Genomic DNA, 20,066 nt, shown 5'->3' on the forward strand with positions numbered 1-20,066 from the left:
GCCGAATCTAACAAAATAAAGAAGAATTATAATGCCAAACTAGATAGCTTGAGGGTAGAAATTGCTGCACTCAGAGAACAAATAAAAAAAAGCCCCCAAAAAAAGGTCTTAAAATTACTTAAAATTAAAAACGAAGAAATAAACAAACTATTAGATAGAGAAGTGATCCAGTCGATAAAAGCGGTAGACACCAGATATTATATTTACGCAAACAAACCAGATAGGATGCTGGCAAATAAACTAAAAGACCTGACAAGGGCGACTACAATCCCACAAATACAAACTACCTTGGGACAAGTCACAAATGATCCCCAACAAATAGCCAATGAGTTTGCCAACTTTTATAACAATCTTTATAATTTACCTAGTAGTAATACAAATAATAACAAGAGAGAAGAATTGATTAGATTCCTAGAAGATAGCAAATTAAAAACTATCACAGAAAAAGAACTAGAGAATTTGAACTCCCCCATAACAATACAAGAGATTATGCTGGCTATCAAAGAACTTAAAAGAAACAAAGCACCAGGCCCTGATGGGTTTCCAGGCTCATTTTATAAAGACCTGCAGTTATCACTGGCTCCCCAATTGAGGATACTGTTTAATAACATCTTGCAAGGAGTAGATATTCCCCCAGATTTGTTGACTGCAAGGGTGACGGTCATTCCAAAACCTGGCAAGAGCAAACAATACTGCCAAAATTACCGGCCAATTTCCTTAATCAACCAGGACCTAAAATTATTCACAAAAATTTTGGCTAACCGATTGACCCTACCCGTTAGAAATTTGATAGACAATGACCAAGTGGGTTTCATCTCGCAAAGAGAGGCACCAGATAACACTAGGAAAGTGATTGACCTGATTAATTATGCGACAGTTGGGAAGATGCCTTCTCTGTTTCTAGCATTGGACGCAGAGAAGGCATTTGATAGAGTTAACTGGGAATACATGTTTGCAGTGCTTAGCAAAATGGGATTTAAAGGCCCCTTCACTACTGCCTTAAAAAAGATATATTCAAGCCCAGATGCATACATAAGACTCTCAGGGTATCAATCAGACAGAATAAAAATCCGTAATGGCACAAGACAAGGTTGCCCCCTGTCACCCCTACTTTTTGCTCTATGTATTGAGCCATTGGCGGTTAGGATAAGGGATAATCCAAATATTGCAGGTATACGGGTGGGGGATAAGGAATATAAAATTTCATTATTTGCTGATGACGTCATCCTTGCAGTCACAAAACCTTTACTTTCGCTCCCGATGGTATATTCCATAATAAATAAATTTGGACAGTTGTCTGGATATAAAATTAATGAAGGCAAGTGTGAGGCCCTTAGCACATATCTCCCAAAGCCAACAAAGAAATTATTAGAAATTAACTTTACATTTAAATGGGCCAAATCATCTCTCAAATATCTAGGAATCAACCTCACAAAAGATGTGCACTAACTTTATAGGGAAAATTATGTCCCCATGTTCACACACATTAGAGAGCTATTAGTGAAATGGACTAAATTTAACATCTCCCTGTATGGAAGAGTAATATCTGTCAAAATGACAATATTGCCCAAACTCCTATACCTATTCAGAACACTCCCAATTTCAATACCGTTGTCAGAATTATATGTAATGCAGAAGGCAATTTTAAAATTCATTTGGGGAGGGAAAAGGGCTAGAATAAACAAACACAATATGATGAGACATAGGGGAGAGGGAGGCATCGGATTACCTAACCTAATATCATATTATTATGCAGCTAGATTGGCCCAGACCACACAATGGTTTAAATTAGGACTTACACCACAATGGGTCCAACTAGAAAAAGACATGCTTAATGTAAGAAGATTGGATAATATTCTTTGGGCAACACAACAAAACAGACCCGGTCACATCAAACAGTTCATTGCGATCACACACACTGCTTTTATTTGGGACACAACGACTAGGAAGTATCATTTACTCAACGAGAGGTCCAGACTGACCCCGCTCTCCCCTCTTGAATCTTTAGTTGACATACATACTCAAAGGAAATGGGAGAATAAAGGCCTCTACCGAATAGCAGATGTTTATGTTAATAGTGACCTACTATCCTTCTCTCAATATGCAGAGCTAGGCACACCCGGGCAAAATGAGTGGTTCCACTACTTACAACTTAAATCCAGAGTTCGAGAGATAATGGGATTAGATAAGCCTCCAAACAATACTATATTAGAATCACTATGTTTATCGAAGGAGGTTAGGAGGGGACTGATAGCATTGCTCTATCCGGCTATTAATGGTGGCTCAAATAGGGACAAGAGTGTAATAATGACTAAATGGGAACAGGATTTGGGCAGGACATGGACAATAGATAATTGGGTATCAAACATTAATAGAGGTCTATCGTTTTCTCCAAATGCCATGTTGAAGGAAAACTATATTAAAGTACTCTATAAATGGTACATATATCCCACAAGATTTGCCAATACACAGGACAGCAGGCCCCACTTGTGCTACAGGGGTTGTGGGGAGGAAGGGACATACTTACACATGTGGTGGCATTGTGGAAAGGTTACAGAGATTTGGAATCAGACTTCAAGGTATCTAAGCCTAATTCTAGAAACTAATATCACACTTACCCCTGAACAGGCTTTGCTTCATTTTCCTCCAGATAATAAAGTGAAAAGACATCACAAGCTAATAGCCTTGATCTGCACGGTTGTGAGAGTAAGCATAGCTAGATTTTGGAAGGTGGATCCACCCTCATTTGAATATATTAAAAGTAGAATAGATTATCACTTTACAATGAGTAGCGCCTCGGCAGAGCTTCTTAATACCAGGGATAAGTTTATACAACAGTGGGAACCATATATTATGTATACTGAAAAAGAAAATAGAGCTAGAATCCTAGCAAACCAACAAGATCAGTAGGAAACAATCCTCAATGAGTGAGATAATTGAGTCTTCAGGAGCAAGATGAATGGGTAGAGATGAGGGGGGGAGGAAATAGGGATTTGATCATGATTGAGATTGAGTCAGGCTAGATGGAAAGCGGAATTAACACACCATTATATTTTGGAATGTTACTGAAAGGTCGATAAACCAAAATTACTCTTGTCTTGTGTGGAAAACTCACATATTCAATCACTTGAAGGCTGTAATGTTATTGTATTTGTATTTTTTGTTTTTATGTTTCTAACTGTTATTTAAGATGCTGTATGTAATAACATTCAAAAGTCAATAAAAAAAACTTTCATATAAAATGGTAGAATTTAGTAAAAGTATGCAAAGAAGTTGCTGCTTTGCAAATCTGATCAACCGAAGCATCATTAATAAACGCCCAGGAAGTAGAAACTGACCTAGTAGAATGAGCTGTAATCCTTTGAGGCGGAGTTTTACCCGACTCGACATAAGCATGATGAATTAAAGATTTCAACCAAGATGCCAAAGAAATGGCAGAGGCCTTCTGACCTTTCCTAGAACCGGAAAAGATAACAAATAAACTAGAAGTCTTTCGGAAATTCTTAGTAGCTTCAACATAATATTTCAAAGCTCTAACTACATCCAAAGAATGCAATGATCTCTCCTTAGAATTCTTAGGATTAGGACACAATGAAGGAACCACAATTTCTCTACTAATGTTGTTAGAATTCACAACCTTAGGTAAAAATTTAAAAGAAGTTCGCAACACCGCCTTATCCTGATGAAAAATCAGAAAAGGAGACTCACAAGAAAGAGCAGATAATTCAGAAACTCGTCTGGCAGAAGAGATGGCCAAAAGGAACAAAACTTTCCAAGAAAGTAATTTGATGTCCAATGAATGCATAGGTTCAAACGGAGGAGCTTGAAGAGCCCCCAGAACCAAATTCAAACTCCAAGGAGGAGAAATTGACTTAATGACAGGTTTTATACGAACCAAAGCTTGTACAAAACAATGAATATCAGGAAGATTAGCAATCTTTCTGTGAAAAAGAACAGAAAGAGCAGAGATTTGTCCTTTCAAGGAACTTGCAGACAAACCTTTATCTAAACCATCCTGAAGAAACTGTAAAATTCTCGGAATTCTAAAAGAATGCCAGGAAAAATGATGAGAAAGAAACCAAGAAATATAAGTCTTCCAGACTCTATAATATATCTCCCTAGATACAGATTTACAAGCCTGTAACATAGTATTAATCACAGAGTTAGAGAAACCTCTTTGACTAAGAATCAAGCGTTCAATCTCCATACCTTTAAATTTAAGGATTTGAGATCCTGATGGAAAAAAGGACCTTGCGACAAAAGGTCTGGTCTTAACGGAAGAGTCCACGGTTGGCAAGAGGCCATCCGGACAAGATCCACATACCAAAACCTGTGAGGCCATGCTGGAGCTACCAGCAGAACAAACGAGCATTCCTTCAGAATCTTGTAGATTACTCTTGGAAGAAGAACTAGAGGCGGAAAGATATAGGCAGGATGATACTTCCAAGGAAGTGACAATGCATCCACTGCTTCCGCTTGAGGATCCCTGGATCTGGACAGATACCTGGGAAGTTTCTTGTTTAGATGAGAGGCCATCAGATCTATTTCTGGAAGTCCCCACATTTGAACAATCTGAAGAAATACCTCTGGGTGAAGAGACCATTCGCCCGGATGTAACGTTTGGCGGCTGAGATAATCCGCTTCCCAATTGTCTATACCTGGGATATGAACCGCAGAAACTAGACAGGAGCTGGATTCCGCCCATACCAGAATTCGAGATACTTCCTTCATAGCCAGAGGACTGCGAGTCCCTCCTTGATGATTGATGTATGCCACAGCTGTGACATTGTCTGTCTGAAAACAAATGAATGATTCTCTCTTTAGAAGAGGCCATGACTGAAGAGCTCTGAAAATTGCACGGAGTTCCAAAATATTGATCGGTAATCTCACCTCCTGAGATTCCCAAACCCCTTGTGCTGTCAGAGACCCCCAAACAGCTCCCCAACCTGTTAGACTTGCATCTGTTGAAATTACAGTCCAGGTCGGAAGAACAAAAGAAGCCCCCTGAACTAAACAATGGTGATCTGTCCACCACATCAGAGAGTGTCGTACAATCGGTGTTAAAGATATTAATTGAGATATCTTTGTGTAATCCCTGCATCTGCATTTCGACAAGCTGATATCAATTTTAGACGTCTCTTGTCCGTTAGTGACAGAGTCATGGACACTGAATCTATCTGGAAACCTAAAAAGGTTACCCTTGTCTGAGGAATCAATGAACTTTTTGGTAAATTGATCCTCCAACCATGATCTTGAAGAAACAACACAAGTCGATTCGTATGAGATTCTGTTAAATGTGAAGACTGAGCAAGTACCAAGATATCGTCCAAATAAGGAAATACCACAATACCCTGTTCTCTGATTACAGACAGAAGGGCACCGAGAACCTTTGTAAAAATTCTTGGAGCTGTTGCTAGGCCAAACGGTAGAGCCACAAACTGGTAATGCTTGTCTAGGAAAGAGAATCTCAGAAACTGAAAGTGATCTGGATGAATCGGAATATGCAGATATGCATCCTGTAAATCTATTGTGGACATATAATGCTCTTGCTGAACAAAAGGCAGGATAGTCCTTATAGTTACCATTTTGAATGTTGGTATCCTTACATAACGATTCAATATTTTTAGATCCAGAACTGGTCTGAAGGAATTCTCCTTCTTTGGTACAATGAAGAGATTTGAATAAAACCCTAGCCCCTGTTCCAGAACTAGAACTGGCATAATTACTCCAGCCAACTCTAGATCTGAAACACATTTCAGAAATGCTTGAGCCTTCGCTAGGTTTACTGGGACACGGGAAAGAAAAAATCTCTTTGCAGGAGGCCTTATCTTGAAGCCAATTCTGTACCCTTCTGAAACAATGTTCTGAATCCAGAGATTGTGAACGGAATTGAACCAAATTTCTTTGAAAAAACGTAATCTGCCCCCTACCAGCTGAGCTGGAATGAGGGCCGCACCTTCATGTGGACTTGGGAGCTGGCTTTGGTTTTCTAAAAGGCTTGGATTTATTCCAGACTGGAGATGGTTTCCAAACTGATACCGCTCCTGAGGATGAAGGATCAGGCTTTTGTTCCTTGTTGCGACGAAAGGAACGAAAACGATTATTAGACCTAAATTTACCTTTAGATTTTTTATCCTGTGGTAAAAAAGTTCCTTTCCCTCCAGTAACAGTTGAGATAATAGAATCCAACTGAGAACCAAATAATTTATTACCCTGGAAAGAAAGGGAAAGCAGAGTAGACTTAGAAGACATATCAGCATTCCAAGTTTTAAGCCATAAAGCTCTTCTAGCTAAGATAGCTAGAGACATATACCTGACATCAACTCTAATGATATCAAAGATGGCATCACAAATAAAATTATTAGCATGTTGTAGAAGAATAATAATGCTATGATAATTATGATCTGTTACTTGTTACGCTAAAGCTTCTAACCAAAAAGTTGAAGCTGCAGCAACATCCGCTAAAGATATATTAGGTCTAAGAAGATTACCTGAACACAAGTAAGCTTTTCTTAGAAAGGATTCAATTTTCCTATCTAAAGGATCCTTAAAGGAAGTACCATCTGCCGTAGGAATAGTAGTACGCTTAGCAAGAGTAGAGACAGCCCCATCAACCTTAGGGATTTTGTCCCAAAATTCTAATCTGTCAGATGGCACAGGATATAATTGCTTAAAACGTTTAGAAGGAGTAAAAGAATTACCCAAATTATTCCATTCCCTGGAAATTACTTCAGAAATAGCACCAGGGACAGGAAATACTTCTGGAATAACTACAGGAGATTTAAAAACCTTATCTAAACGTTTAGATTTAGTATCAAGAGGACTAGAATCCTCAATTTCTAATGCAATTAGGACTTCTTTAAGTAAAGAACGAATAAATTACATTTTAAATAAATATGAAGATTTATCAGCATCAACCTCTGAGACAGAATCCTCTGAATCAGAAGAACCAATATCAGTATCAGAATGATGATGTTCATTTAAAAATTAATCTGAAAAATGAGAAGTTTTAAAAGACTTTTTACGTTTACTAGAAGGAGGAATAACAGACATAGCCTTCTTAATGGATTTAGAAACAAAATCTCTTATGTTATCAGGAACACTCTGAATATTAGATGTTGACGGAACAGCAACAGGTAATGTAACAGTACTAAAGGAAATATTATCTGCATTAGCAAGTTTGTCATGACAAACAGTACAAACGACAGCTGGAGGAACAGATACCAAAAGTTTACAGCAGATACACTTAGCTTTGGTAGCTCCAGCACCAGGCAGCGATTTTCCAGAAGTATCTTCTGACTCAGCTTCAACGTGGGACATCTTGCAATATGTAATAGAAAAAACAACATATAAAGCAAAATTGATCAAATTCCTTAAATGACAGTTTCAGGAATGGGAAAAAAAATGCCAGTGAATAAGCTTCTAGCAACCAGAAGCACAAAATAATGAGACTTAAATAATGTGGAGACAATAGTGACGCCCATATTTTTTAGTGCCAAAAAAGACGCCCACATTATTTGGCGCCTAAATGCTTTTGGCGCCAAAAATGACACCACATTATTATTATTATTATTATCGGTTATTTGTAGAGCGCCAACAGATTCCGCATCGCTATACGCCGACACTTTTGGCGCAAAAGAACGTCAAAAATGACGCAACTTCCGGCGACACGTATGACGCCGGAAACAGAAAATAATTTTTGCGCCAAAAAAGTCCGCATCAAGAATGACGCAATAAAATGAAGCATTTTCAGCCCCCGCGAGCCTAACAGCCCACAGGGAAAAGTCAAATTTTTAAGGTAAGAAAAAAATGATTTATTCATATGCATTATCCCAAATATGAAACTGACTGTCTGAAATAAGGAACGTTGAACATCCTGAGTCAAGGCAAATAAATGTTTGAATACATATATTTAGAACTTTATATAAAAGTGCCCAACCATAGCTTAGAGTGTCACAGAAAATAAGACTTACTTACCCCAGGACACTCATCTACATGTAGTAGAAAGCCAAACCAGTACTGAAACGAGAATCAGTAGAGGAAATGGTATATATAAGAGTATATCGTCGATCTGAAAAGGGAGGTAAGAGATAAATCTCTACGACCGATAACAGAGAACCTATGAAATAGACCCCGTAGAAGGAGATCACTGCATTCAAATAGGCAATACTCTCCTCACATCCCTCTGACATTCACTGCACGCTGAGAGGAAAACCGGGCTCCAACCTGCTGCGGAGCGCATATCAACGTAGAATCTAGCACAAACTTACTTCACCACCTCCATAGGAGGCAAAGTTTGTAAAACTGATTTGTGGGTGTGGTGAGGGGTGTATTTATAGGCATTTTGAGGTTTGGGAAACTTTGCCCCTCCTGGTAGGAATGTATATCCCATACGTCACTAGCTCATGGACTCTTGCTAATTGCATGAAAGAAATATGAATTAGTCCCAGCATAGATCAAGCAATTAATGTGCAGCATGTTGCAAGGTCAATCTTTTGAAAGAAAGTTTACCCGCTCGAGCACTAACTGCGCTAGAATAAGGATTTTTGCACGTGACGGTTGCACTGGGATAATGAGTTGAAAGTAAACTGTTTTCACACGTTCGCTAACCTAACACGTGTAAAAAGCCAAACTTAGGATATCTCGCACGCGATAACCTATTCCCTCATAGAGGACAATAGAGCAAAAAAAGTGGAAAAAACACCCTACTCACGCGCAAACACAATCACATATTCTCAAGTGCACTAACCCGACATAAAAATATAAATATTTTACATTCCAATGTTCTGCACATAGCAGAATATGTTCTATTTATTCATAAATACAAATTTCTATATATATATCTGATGTTTTTTTGTAACAAAATATATGTATATATATATATATATATATATACAGTATATATATATGATTATATGTAGGTATAAATATATACAGATATATATAGGAATATCAATTTATAAATACATAGAACATATTCTGCTATGTACAGAACATTGGAATGTGATATAATTACAATAAAAACATAGTATAACACTTTATTAAAAATGAATATTGCGTAAATATGTTTTTATATGTTTTATCTACTAAACTGCAAAGGGTTCCAATGCACTTATTTTTATGTTTTATGTCTGTACATATGTATTTATGTGTTTATATGCGTAAATGTCCTTAAATACATATATACACATATAAAAACATAAATACATATGTACAAACATATATACAGAAACATACATATACATCTTTATAGATATCTTATTAAAGCCTTTTTTTTTCTAACAACTAAGAGCTGATATCTTTGAGCCCTTATAACTTTTTTGCGCAATATTCTTTTTATAATAATTTTTAGCAGCTAGTGTTAGTATGAGTATAAGTGTACTTTGTAATGTATTTTAGATGTGTTTTGTTTCATGAAACAGTTAATCAGAGCTCTGAGAATGCGTTATTCATTCTAGCGTAAATCATGATTGTGCTCAGTTGTTTGCGTTTACTTTCAACTTGTAATATGAGCGCTCAACCCGACCCTTGCAAACGCACACAATAAACCACTTGCTTGCGCGTAACTGTTAGCACTCCACTTGCAATTTGGCCCTAAATTGCTTTATGCTTTTGGAAACAAATCCTGATTCACAAATAGCTCCTCCCCCAACCCTTTCCCTTCAGTGTCACAGGCAATAGTCTCTAGCACCGACCTGAGTTGCTATCGGATGTGGGTTTAGATATGTTGCTCTGCAAAGGTATAAGTGTGGGCTGAAGAGCTGGAACTGTAGGAAGCAGAGGTGTTGCAGATGGAACTGAAACCTAAAATTAGAAGCAAACGTAAAATATTCAAGAAAGGGGAAGAAAAATAATCAGCTATTTTCTAAATTCATAAATGAATAGAGTTGCTAATTAAGTTATATTATATTATATTACAGTGTTCTTGCCAGTCTGGTAGAATTATGAAGTAGCTGGGTCAGCGTAGTCTAATACTTTATATTATAACATTTTCTGCTATCCAAAGCACACATTAATTTCATAATTTAACATAAATGTATTTAATGATAATTTGTGTAATAAACATTTTAGCTTAATATTGGCTTACAAATGAGCTGGATGGTCAGTACAATCAGCCGGGTTAAAAAGGTCCAGGGAAGAACACTGTATTATATTAAAATTCCTGATTCACATAACTTTCCAATTTACTTTTATTATCAAATGTACTTCATTCTCTTGTTGTCCTTTGCTGAAGAGAATACCTAAGTATGCTCAGCAGTGTTAATGTGTCTGGATCAATATATGGCAGCAGTTCTGTAACAATCCTATATATTGTACAAAAACTACTGTCATCTTGTGCTGAAAATTGTATAAGACTGTAAAAAAAAGCATTGCAGCAAAACTATTACCATATAGGGTTCCAGATATGTGCATGCTCCTGATCCTACCTAGATATGCTTTTTAACAAAGGATACCAAGAGTAAAAATGTTTAACTGTGATAAGAGAAGTAAATTTGAAAGTTGTTCAAAATTATGTTTTATCTGAATAATGAAAAAAAAATGTCCCTTTATTGTATTTATTCCATATGAAAACAATTATCCATAACACAGATTATCACAATCTAACACCCTTATTGTGAGATTCTTAAAATAATAGTTGTTTACGCTCTAGAACAAGCAATATGATTTTATCAGCTCACTGCATCTTCTTTTGGGCATTGTAGGGCAGGACTCTGAAATGGTTTAAAATGTTTAAAGGGACACCAAAACATGCATTTTTAAACAACTTTCCAATTTACTTCTATAGCCAATTTGCTTCATTCTCTTGATATCCTTTGTTGAAGGAGCAGCAATGCACTACGGAGAGCTAGCTGAACACATTGGTAAGCCAATGGCAAGAGGCATTTATGTCCAGCCCCCAATCAGCAGCAAGCTCCCACTTTCTGTGCCTATCTAGGTATACTTTTGACGAAAGGATACCAGAAGAACTAAGCAAATTAAATAATAGAAATAAATTGGAAAATGATTTCAAATTGTATGCTCTTAATCATGAAGGGAAAATGTGGGTTTAATTTCCCTTTAACATTAATGACCCACTATTACAAAACTCTGCCAATAGCAATAATCATTGTTGATTTTACATTTTTTTTTAATTTATGAGCTTTATTGTTGGAACCAGGTTAGTTTTATATCCTATTAAGTTGTTATTCTATAGTGCAAAATGCATTTTTTATAAGAACTTTATATCTCATGTAAACATACAGTATAGAACATATTTCCATATGCTTGATATTATCTTTCAAGCAAACCAACAACAACAATGTAATTTATCAGCCAGTTTTTAGACTTACGTTGTCATACACGCTTCTTGGGACAACACTGGGAACTTGAGTTTGGGTCACATATGAAAGCCTATGTTAAATTGGAAACAAGAAAAGTGGTAAACACATTGAATATGTTTTATTGTATCAGTAATACATTTATGGTCCTACCCAGAATTTTCCATTATCATGTGAAAGGCTCCAATTTCTTAAGCAGCTTCAGGTCTGTGAGTTGGCAACTGAAAGTTAAGAAGAACTGGTCGTACGATCGCTGCTTCTCAATATCTCCGCAAGCTCAGAGATTGTGGACGTCACAAACGGGTTCTCTGGACCCGATTATCTAAAGATCTGTGGGCTGGCGAGATTATTTAAGAATGTACGCCAGTACTTCTATTTGCCTGGTGGAATGATCTAAAGCTACCTTTTACCCTGAAAACAAGGGGCGAGATTACATATACAGCGCAGGCTTCAGCGCAAGCGCTGCAACCCACGCCGCCTGTAATTTCACCTCGCACATCGGGGTATCCAATAAACCCTGCCGGCAGTTCATAAAGTGCTGTAAGTCGGATAAACTAGCGATGTCCAGAAATGAGCGTAGATACAAATTTCTAGAGCCGCTAGTGACTTACGGCACTTTAGAAACTGCCGGCGCCTAAGAAAAATAAAAAAAATATCAAATCTCCAGTAAAAATATAACCCGCCTCCCAAAACTAAACCTGACACGTAAAACCACTATATCCCCCATCAAACCCACATCGTAACTAATATTGGCTATTCAAATCAGCCAATAGAAGTTCAGTAGCTCTCATCCCATTGGCTGATTTAAATTTGAAGAATCAAATCGGTCAATAGGAATTCAAGGGACGCCATCTTTAATCGCGTACCTTGAATTCACTATTTAGTGTACGGTGGAGACCGTACGAAAAGGATCCTCCATGCTTCATGGCTCCACGGTCGTCAGTCTAAAGTTCCAGGGTCGCCGGTCTTCAGCTCCACCCTCCGCTCTGTGCCGGATTGTTCCTGAAAGAAGAAAGAAGAGGTCGCCGCTTGGAAGAAGACTTCACCGCATGAAACAGGATCTTCTCCGCCGGACATCAGGAACCATGAGTACCAACCTGGGGGTTAGACTTAGGTTTTTTTTTTTTTATTATTTAGATTAGGGTGGGCACTTCGTAAAAGTGCTAAATGCCCTTTAAAGGGCAGCAAAGAACTAAATGCTCAAACAAATGCCCCTTTCAGGGCAATGGGTTGTTTAGGTTTTTTAGAGTTAGGTTTTTTATTTTGGGGGGTTTGGTGGGTGGGGAGTTTTACTGTTAGGGGGGACTTTGTTTATTTTGAAGGTAAAAGAGCTGTTCAGCTTAGGGCAATGCCCTACAAAAAGCCCTTTTAAGGGCTATTGGTAGTTTAGAATTAGATTAGGGGGTGTTTTTATTTGGGGGGGGGGTTATTTTCATAGGGATTAGGTTTAATTTTTAAATTTTTGATAATTTGTTAATTATTTTCTGTAATATTAGACTTTTTTATTTTCTGTAATTGTAGCTTACTTTAAACTTTTTAATTTTATTTTTAAAGTAATGTTAGGTTTTTTATTTTAATAGTTAGTAACTTTAGTATTTTTAATGTAGGTAATTTGGGTTAATTTAGGGGGTGTTAGGTTAGGGGGCATAGTAATTTAATTATTTCATTGAGTTGTGGGCTTTGGCAGTTTAGGGGTTAATAGATTTATTAGCGTTGTGTGGGTATGGCAGGTTAGGGGTTAATACTTAAATAATTTATTGCGTTGTGGGTTAATGGTGGATTAGGGGTTAATAGTTTTATTAGGTAGTTTGCGATGTTGGGGTTGGCGGATTTAGGGGTTAATACTTTAATTATTATTATATAGGGGTAAAATAATTATTACTTGCGGTGTGGGTTTGATGGTGAATATAGGGGTTTATATACTTTATTAGTTATTGTGGTGGGGGATTGCGATTGACAGGTAGATAGATATTGCGCATGCGTTAGGTGTTAGTTTATATTTTCAGGCAGTTACGGGAGTTACGGTGCTCCCATACTTTAATTATCATATGAAACGATTAATTAAGCCATTGACACAAAATATGCGGTACATCAAAAATCGAAACAAAATTGTTTACTAAAAAACATATTTTATCAAAAAATTTAAATTTGTATGTAAATTACACAGGAATAAATCATGTTAAATATGCTCAGCGTAAATCGTAATTTAAGTACACTAAATGTGCAAAAGACACAGAAATTCAGCTGCAGGTAAAAAAATAAATAAAAAAAAAACGAAGAAATTAACAGCAGCCAATCAGCATCAGCAGTGCTGAGGTCATGAACTCTGTTACTGTGATCTCATGAGATTTGACTTAAAGGGACAGTAAACACCAGCATTTTTGTTGTTTAAAAAGGTAGATAATCCCTTTGTTACCCATTCCCCAATTTTGCATAACCAACACAGTTATAATAATACACGTTTTACCTCTGTGATTACCTTGTATCTAAGCCTCTGCAAACTGCCCCCTTATTTCAGTTCTTTTGACAGACTTGCATTTTTAGGCAATCAGTGCTCACTCCTACGAGCTTCACGTGCCTGAGCTCAATGTTATCTATATGAAACACATGAACTAATGCCCTCTAGTGGTGAAAGACTGTCAAAATACTTTCATATTAGAGGTGTTCTTCAAGGTCTAAGAAATTAGCATATGAACCTCCTAGGTTTAGCTTTCAACTAAGAATACCAAGAGAACAAAGCAAAATTGGTAATAAAAGTAAATTGGAAAGTTGTTTCAAATGGCATGGCCTATTTAAATCACGAAAGTTTTTTTTTTTTACTTGACTGTCCCTTTAACTCTCATGAGATTTCATTTTAACTTCCTTACACTGCATGGGGAAATAAGATGAGTGTGCACAAAAGCTCGCTCCTTCCTCTGTCCCTGGACAGACATACTGATTTGCTGCTTAGAAGTCCTTTACAATGAGATGTGGCTACTGATAAACTTTTAAGGTAAAATATCTTTCTTTTTTACATAGAGATGTTCAGGTGATATTTTCTAGTCAGCTTTTACAGCTATACTGCATCACTTTCAAGTGTTTAAACATTTGGGCATTATGGCCCTTTAATATTATTTTCTTTGATAATTGACTGTCCCTGTGAGGCTAAACGTAGTTTTTCATCCTTTTAAATGCAAACTTTTTATTATCAGGCCCTCTATGAGAACCATTGTCCACATGCAGAATAATAAATACCAGCCAAAGTGTATTGCTTATCTTTTCTAAAGCAAAGTTACATTTTTTTTAGCTCATATCTATTTAAAATATTATTATTAATTACAGTATTGGTCGTAATTATGTTAATAACATACATTTAATTGAACCCTTGCTTTTATCTAATTATAAATAATTGTATAATTATGGTATAATATAACCTTTTTACTATATGAAATAGAAAATGTGGCAGACCTGACTGTTGTGCTTTGTTTGTTTGCGAGAAGACATATTTAGTGCTAGATTATGAGTGGAGCTCTATTTAGCTTTATCTTTGCTAGACAGAGGCTTTTTGCGCGCATTGTATTACAAGTTAAAAGGGAAAAAAATTAAATATATATATTTATTTAGCCATGTGAATGTATGTATCTCTATGTTAAAGCCCTTTGCAGACTTTTTTTTCCTTCTTATCTCTGAGACCTCATATATTTATACCCTAATAACTTTTTAATGCAATTTTTTTTAAAGGGATACGAAACATAAACATGTTCTTTCATGATTCAGACAGAGCATACCATTTTAACATCTTTCTAATGTACTTCTTTTATCTAATTTGCTTTGTTTTCTTGATATCCTTTGTTGAAAAAGATACCTAAATAGGTTCAGGAGCTGGGAGATAGCTGCTGATTAGTGGATTTACATATATGCCTCTTGTCATTGGTCTACTGATGTGTTTAGCTAGCTCTCAGTAGTGCATTGCTGCACCCTTCTATAAAGGATACACATGCTTTATTTGACTCAAAAAAGAAAAAAATTGTGTTTCATGTTCCTTTAAATATTTTTTTATCAGACAGTGTTATTATGACTGTACCTGTACTTTAAAATGTATTTTTGATGTGTTTTGTGCAACCTTTTTGTTGCGCTTAGCAGTTAGCCACTCATGCTAACCCGGCGTGCATTAAATTTGTTTGCACTCAAGGGAATGCGCTTACTTTCAACTAATATACACGCTACTTCCGACACAAAAAGCCACAAAATAACCCCTTATTGCTTGCACGGAACAGATAGCGATCCACTCATAATCTAGCCCTTAGTTTGCTTAGCTTAACACTGAGGGGCATATTTATCAAGCTCTGACACTCCCTGCTAGCAGCCTATTGGCCGCGAAACTGCTGGTGCAATGATAAATGCTGACAGCTTATGCCGTCAGCATTTATCGATGTGCGGCGGACATGATACGCTACTTTGTATCATGTCCGCTCGCACATTGATATATGTCCTGAGTCTAGAGATTTGTTCTGCGTTTTAAAAAATGTTTTGCTTTAGTTGTTATACTAGGGTAGATTCATTATAGTAGGGAGCTGCATTTGGGAGACGCATGTGGTGTAATGTTCTTCATGGAATTCATTTAAAGTTATGGTAAACTTTACATGTTTAAAAATCAGGTCCGGAATCTAAGCGATATTTTAGAGGGGCTTTAAATGATCACTTCTAATGAAAATGCTCTGTAACTTACTTTTTAATCTTGCCGTGACATTCTAATACCCCGTACCACCCACTTCAAAACTTAATACGCCGCCAAATTTAAAACTCTCTTTTTTTTCAAATTTATTTTAATTTTGTGTATAAAGACATAACATAATTTAGTTTCATACACTAACATAAATCCAGCCGAGAAATCGACTCACGTTTTTTTTTTGTTTTTTTTTTGAGCCAACGGTTTTGACTGTTCTCCAATCAGTGATTTAGCTAGAAAAAAAATGTGTGAGTGCCATATGGCTAGAGCACCGATTGGAGAACAGTCAAAACCTTTAGCTCACAAAAAAAAGTATTTTGAAGTGGATGACGGAAACATGGCATATATTGCTTAGATTCCAGACCTGATTTTAAAACATGTCAAGTTTACGATCGCTTTAAAGGGACATGAAACCCAAAGTTTTCATATCACGATTCAGCTAGAGAATACAATTGTAAACAAGTTTCCAGTTTACTTCTATTATCAAATTTGCTTTGTTCTCTTGTTATTCTTAGTTGAAGAGATATGTGGAGCACTGCATGACGGGAAATAGTGCTGCCATCTAGTGCTCTTGCTAATGTATATCATTGTTGCAAAATTGCTGCCATATAGTGCTACAAACCCATGCACACTCCTAAACTTACCTTCCTGCTTTTCAACAAATGATAACAAGAAAATGAAGAAAATATGATAATAGAGGTAAACTGGAAAGTTGTTTAAATGTATATGTTCTATCTTAAAGGGACACTGAACCCAACATTTTTCTTTTGTGATTCAGATAGAGCATGTAATTTTAAGCAACTTTCTAATTTACTCCTATTATCAATTTTTCTTCGTTCTCCTGCTATCTTTATTTAAAAAAGAAGGCATCTAAGCTTTTTTCTTGATTCAGACATCTAGACAGCACTTTTTTATTGGTGGATGAATTTATCCACCAATCAGTAAGGACAACCCAGGTTGTTCACCAAAAATGGGCCGGCATCTAAACTTACATTCTTGCATTTCAAATAAAGATACCAAGAGAATAAAGAAAATTTGATAATAGGAGTAAATTAGAAAGTTGCTTAAAATTTCATGCTCTATCTGAATCACGAAAGAAAAATTTTGGGTTCAGTGTCCCTTTAATCATGAAAGAAACATTTTGGGTTTTATGTCCCTTTAAGGAAAATGTATTTAATAATTCTCTGTATCTTTCAATGGGCATGTTTTACATTCTATGTCAATGAGAGACAAGTTTAAGCATAAATACATTTAGGTTATATTCAATTTAGATTTCACCTTTTGCTTATAGCACCGTATTCAGGAATAAATTTGTTTTTTTAAATATACAATTGTATTTCTTATTTTATGCAACATAAACGTATCAGCAGTTGGGCTGATCATAGACGTTCCTCAGGGGCATTTTTCAGCTCTTGGTGCATTTATGATGCCCTTTACATCTGCAGGATTCACAGATCTATTTTTTTCAATTGCTTTTATGCTTAGTTTAAACAAGAAAAACTGGTATTAAAAATAAGCAAAACTGGAAGGAAACCTAAGTTAAACTGCACTAAGAACATTGGGTTTTGATTTAATTTACATCTAACAAATAGTTGTTAACAATGCCAGGTTCAGCCTTATTAAATCTTGCAGTCAACGGTGGTCTGCAGTTTAAACCGACTGCTTCATAAATCCTCTTTGCCAAACTGCAGTTGGCGGATCGAAATCACCCTGGATTTATTCGCCCGGGGTAATTGACAATCTCCACCTTCGTGCAATTTGTTGCATGAGGGTAGGGTGGCGGTATTGCACTTGTGCAATGATAAATATGGGGAACAAATTCACCCCACTATTTGCGATAAGATGCGGACAGGTTCACAAACATGTGAATCCTGTCCACTTGCAAATTTATCAATTTTGCCCAAAGTAGCACCTCCAGAGCCCTGCCCACCAACGGGTTTTGGTCATGTGAGTGTCTTCATCAGTGTAAGCCTATAAGGTGTATCAAAATAGGCTTTGGTTGACCGAAATGACCGAAAAACACAATCCTGAACCTTATTCAGCACCAGAAAATAATAATTTCAGTTATTTTCAGTTTCAGTTCAGCAATACAAGGGCAGACACTGGCAAATAAATGAAAATAAATAATTAAATCCCTTTCAAATCCATAATAAAATTGGCAGCAGATAAAGTAAATATAAATGACACAAAGTTATATTTTGAAAGCATTTCTCTACATAATAGAAGCAAATAAGTTAAACAAATGTAAAATTTTGCAACAGAAAAGCAAAGTGTAATTTTTGTATTTATTATTATCTGTCTATTGCACTTACGGTGTATTCACAGCTTCTCTGAGTCCTAGTAAATCCATCTGGGGATAAATAAATGGTTTTGGCTGCCCAGGAACAGGCTGTACTGAAGTTCCAGTATCTGAAATTAGAAATAAACAAAAATATGAAATATTTAGTCTCCAGATACGAGAGGAGTTGAAGTCTGAGAATTCAGAATACATGAAAATTAAAAAAAGAAAATGTTCTAATGCATTTTGTGATGTTACTGTTGATTGCAAATAATAATGTATTGAAATTATACAAGGATTTAAACACATTAATACAGTAGCATTGAGTAAGTGACACATACACAATAAAAAGAGAATGCAATAGCACTTACTTCAAATTTAAAATGAGCAGTAAAATATTTTCTGGTAAATTTCAAAGTTAATACAATCCCCCCTCCCCCGTATCATGTGACAGCCACTAGCCAATCACAAAATGCATGTACATATATACTGTGCACTTTTGCATATGCTTAATAGGAGCTAGAGACTCAGAAATTGTGCATATAAATATATAATGGAAGAATATGGGAAAGTTTTTTTTTTTTTAAATTACATGCTTTATCTGAATCATAAACTTTAATTTTAACTTTAGTGTCCCTTTAAAGAAAGCTCCAGAGCAGCGATGCACTACTGGGAGCTAGCTGAACACATATGGGGACTTATATTCAAAACCTGGATGGAGAAAAATCGTGCAAAATCTTTGTTTTGTTTTTTAGATCTTGTATTGTAAATGTCGGAGTCTATATTTCAAATAAAGAACACTACATAGCAACATAAACATGTCTCAAGTTAACATTTGTGTTTTGAATATCAGGCTCATGGTGAGCCAATGACAAGAGGCATATGAATGTAGCCACCAATCACATTGCTGCACCTGAGCCTACTTAGGTATGCTTTTCAGCAAAAGGATACCAAAGGATGACGTGAATTTGATAAAAGAAGTCATTTGAAAGTATCTTAAAATGCTATATTCTGTCTGAATAATGAAAGTTTCATTTTGAATTGTATTGCTCTTTAAGAATAATTTATAGCAAGAGCCAAATGGTGCTGATATTAAGCAGAAATGGATGAGAATGGAGGAGATACCAGAAACTTATTTGCTAAAAAATGTGATTATAGCCAATGTGCAATACTTTATCAGTATCATGATTTATTTATTTTTTGATCTCTGATTTCTTTAAAGGGACAGTAAACCTTAAAAATAATGTTATATAATTCTGCACATAGTGCAGAATTATATAACATTATATTAGCGCAAACGTTATAAAACAAAATTTCCCCTTTGAATTTTAAAAAAACCCTGCTGTTTTACAAACCCGCTCTCTGTGATCTTCTGAGCGGGTCTGTTTTTTTCAAACAGCGCATCGGGCCAGCTGTATAGTCACAGCCCGGCCCGACCGGGCCATAGCACTAAGTGCAGCTCGCTCCTGCTCTGTCAGACAGCAGGAGCGAGCTGCACTTAGTGCTATGGCGCGGTCTGGCCGGGCTGTGACTATACAGCTGGCCCGATTCGCTGTTTGAAAAAAAAGACCCGCTCAGAAGATCACAGAGAGCGGGTCTGTAAAACAGCAGGTTTTTTTTTAAAATTCAAAGGGGAAATTTTGTTTTATAACGTTTGCGCTAATATAATGTTATATAATTCTGCACTATGTGCAGAATTATATAACATTATTTTTAAGGTTTACTGACACTTTAATGTTTCCTAAAACCTGTTGATAGATCT

General features: G+C 36.3%; 1 protein-coding gene across 3 annotated transcripts in view; it reads right to left on the bottom strand.

Moving 5' to 3' along the window:
* TOM1L1 (target of myb1 like 1 membrane trafficking protein) overlaps positions 1-20,066 on the bottom strand; it is a 263,459-nt gene that overhangs the window by 32,960 nt on the left and 210,433 nt on the right. For all 3 annotated transcript variants that reach the window (XM_053708296.1, XM_053708287.1, XM_053708301.1), the window contains 3 exons: positions 18,339-18,435; positions 11,331-11,391; positions 9,696-9,804 (listed from right to left, as the gene is read on the bottom strand). In XM_053708296.1, the coding sequence (XP_053564271.1) occupies positions 9,696-9,804; positions 11,331-11,391; positions 18,339-18,435 (267 nt within the window). The remainder of the gene's footprint in view (positions 1-9,695; positions 9,805-11,330; positions 11,392-18,338; positions 18,436-20,066) is intronic.

Source organism: Bombina bombina, chromosome 1 (genome assembly GCF_027579735.1).
Source record: "Bombina bombina isolate aBomBom1 chromosome 1, aBomBom1.pri, whole genome shotgun sequence".
Taxonomy (NCBI): Eukaryota; Metazoa; Chordata; class Amphibia; order Anura; family Bombinatoridae; genus Bombina; species Bombina bombina.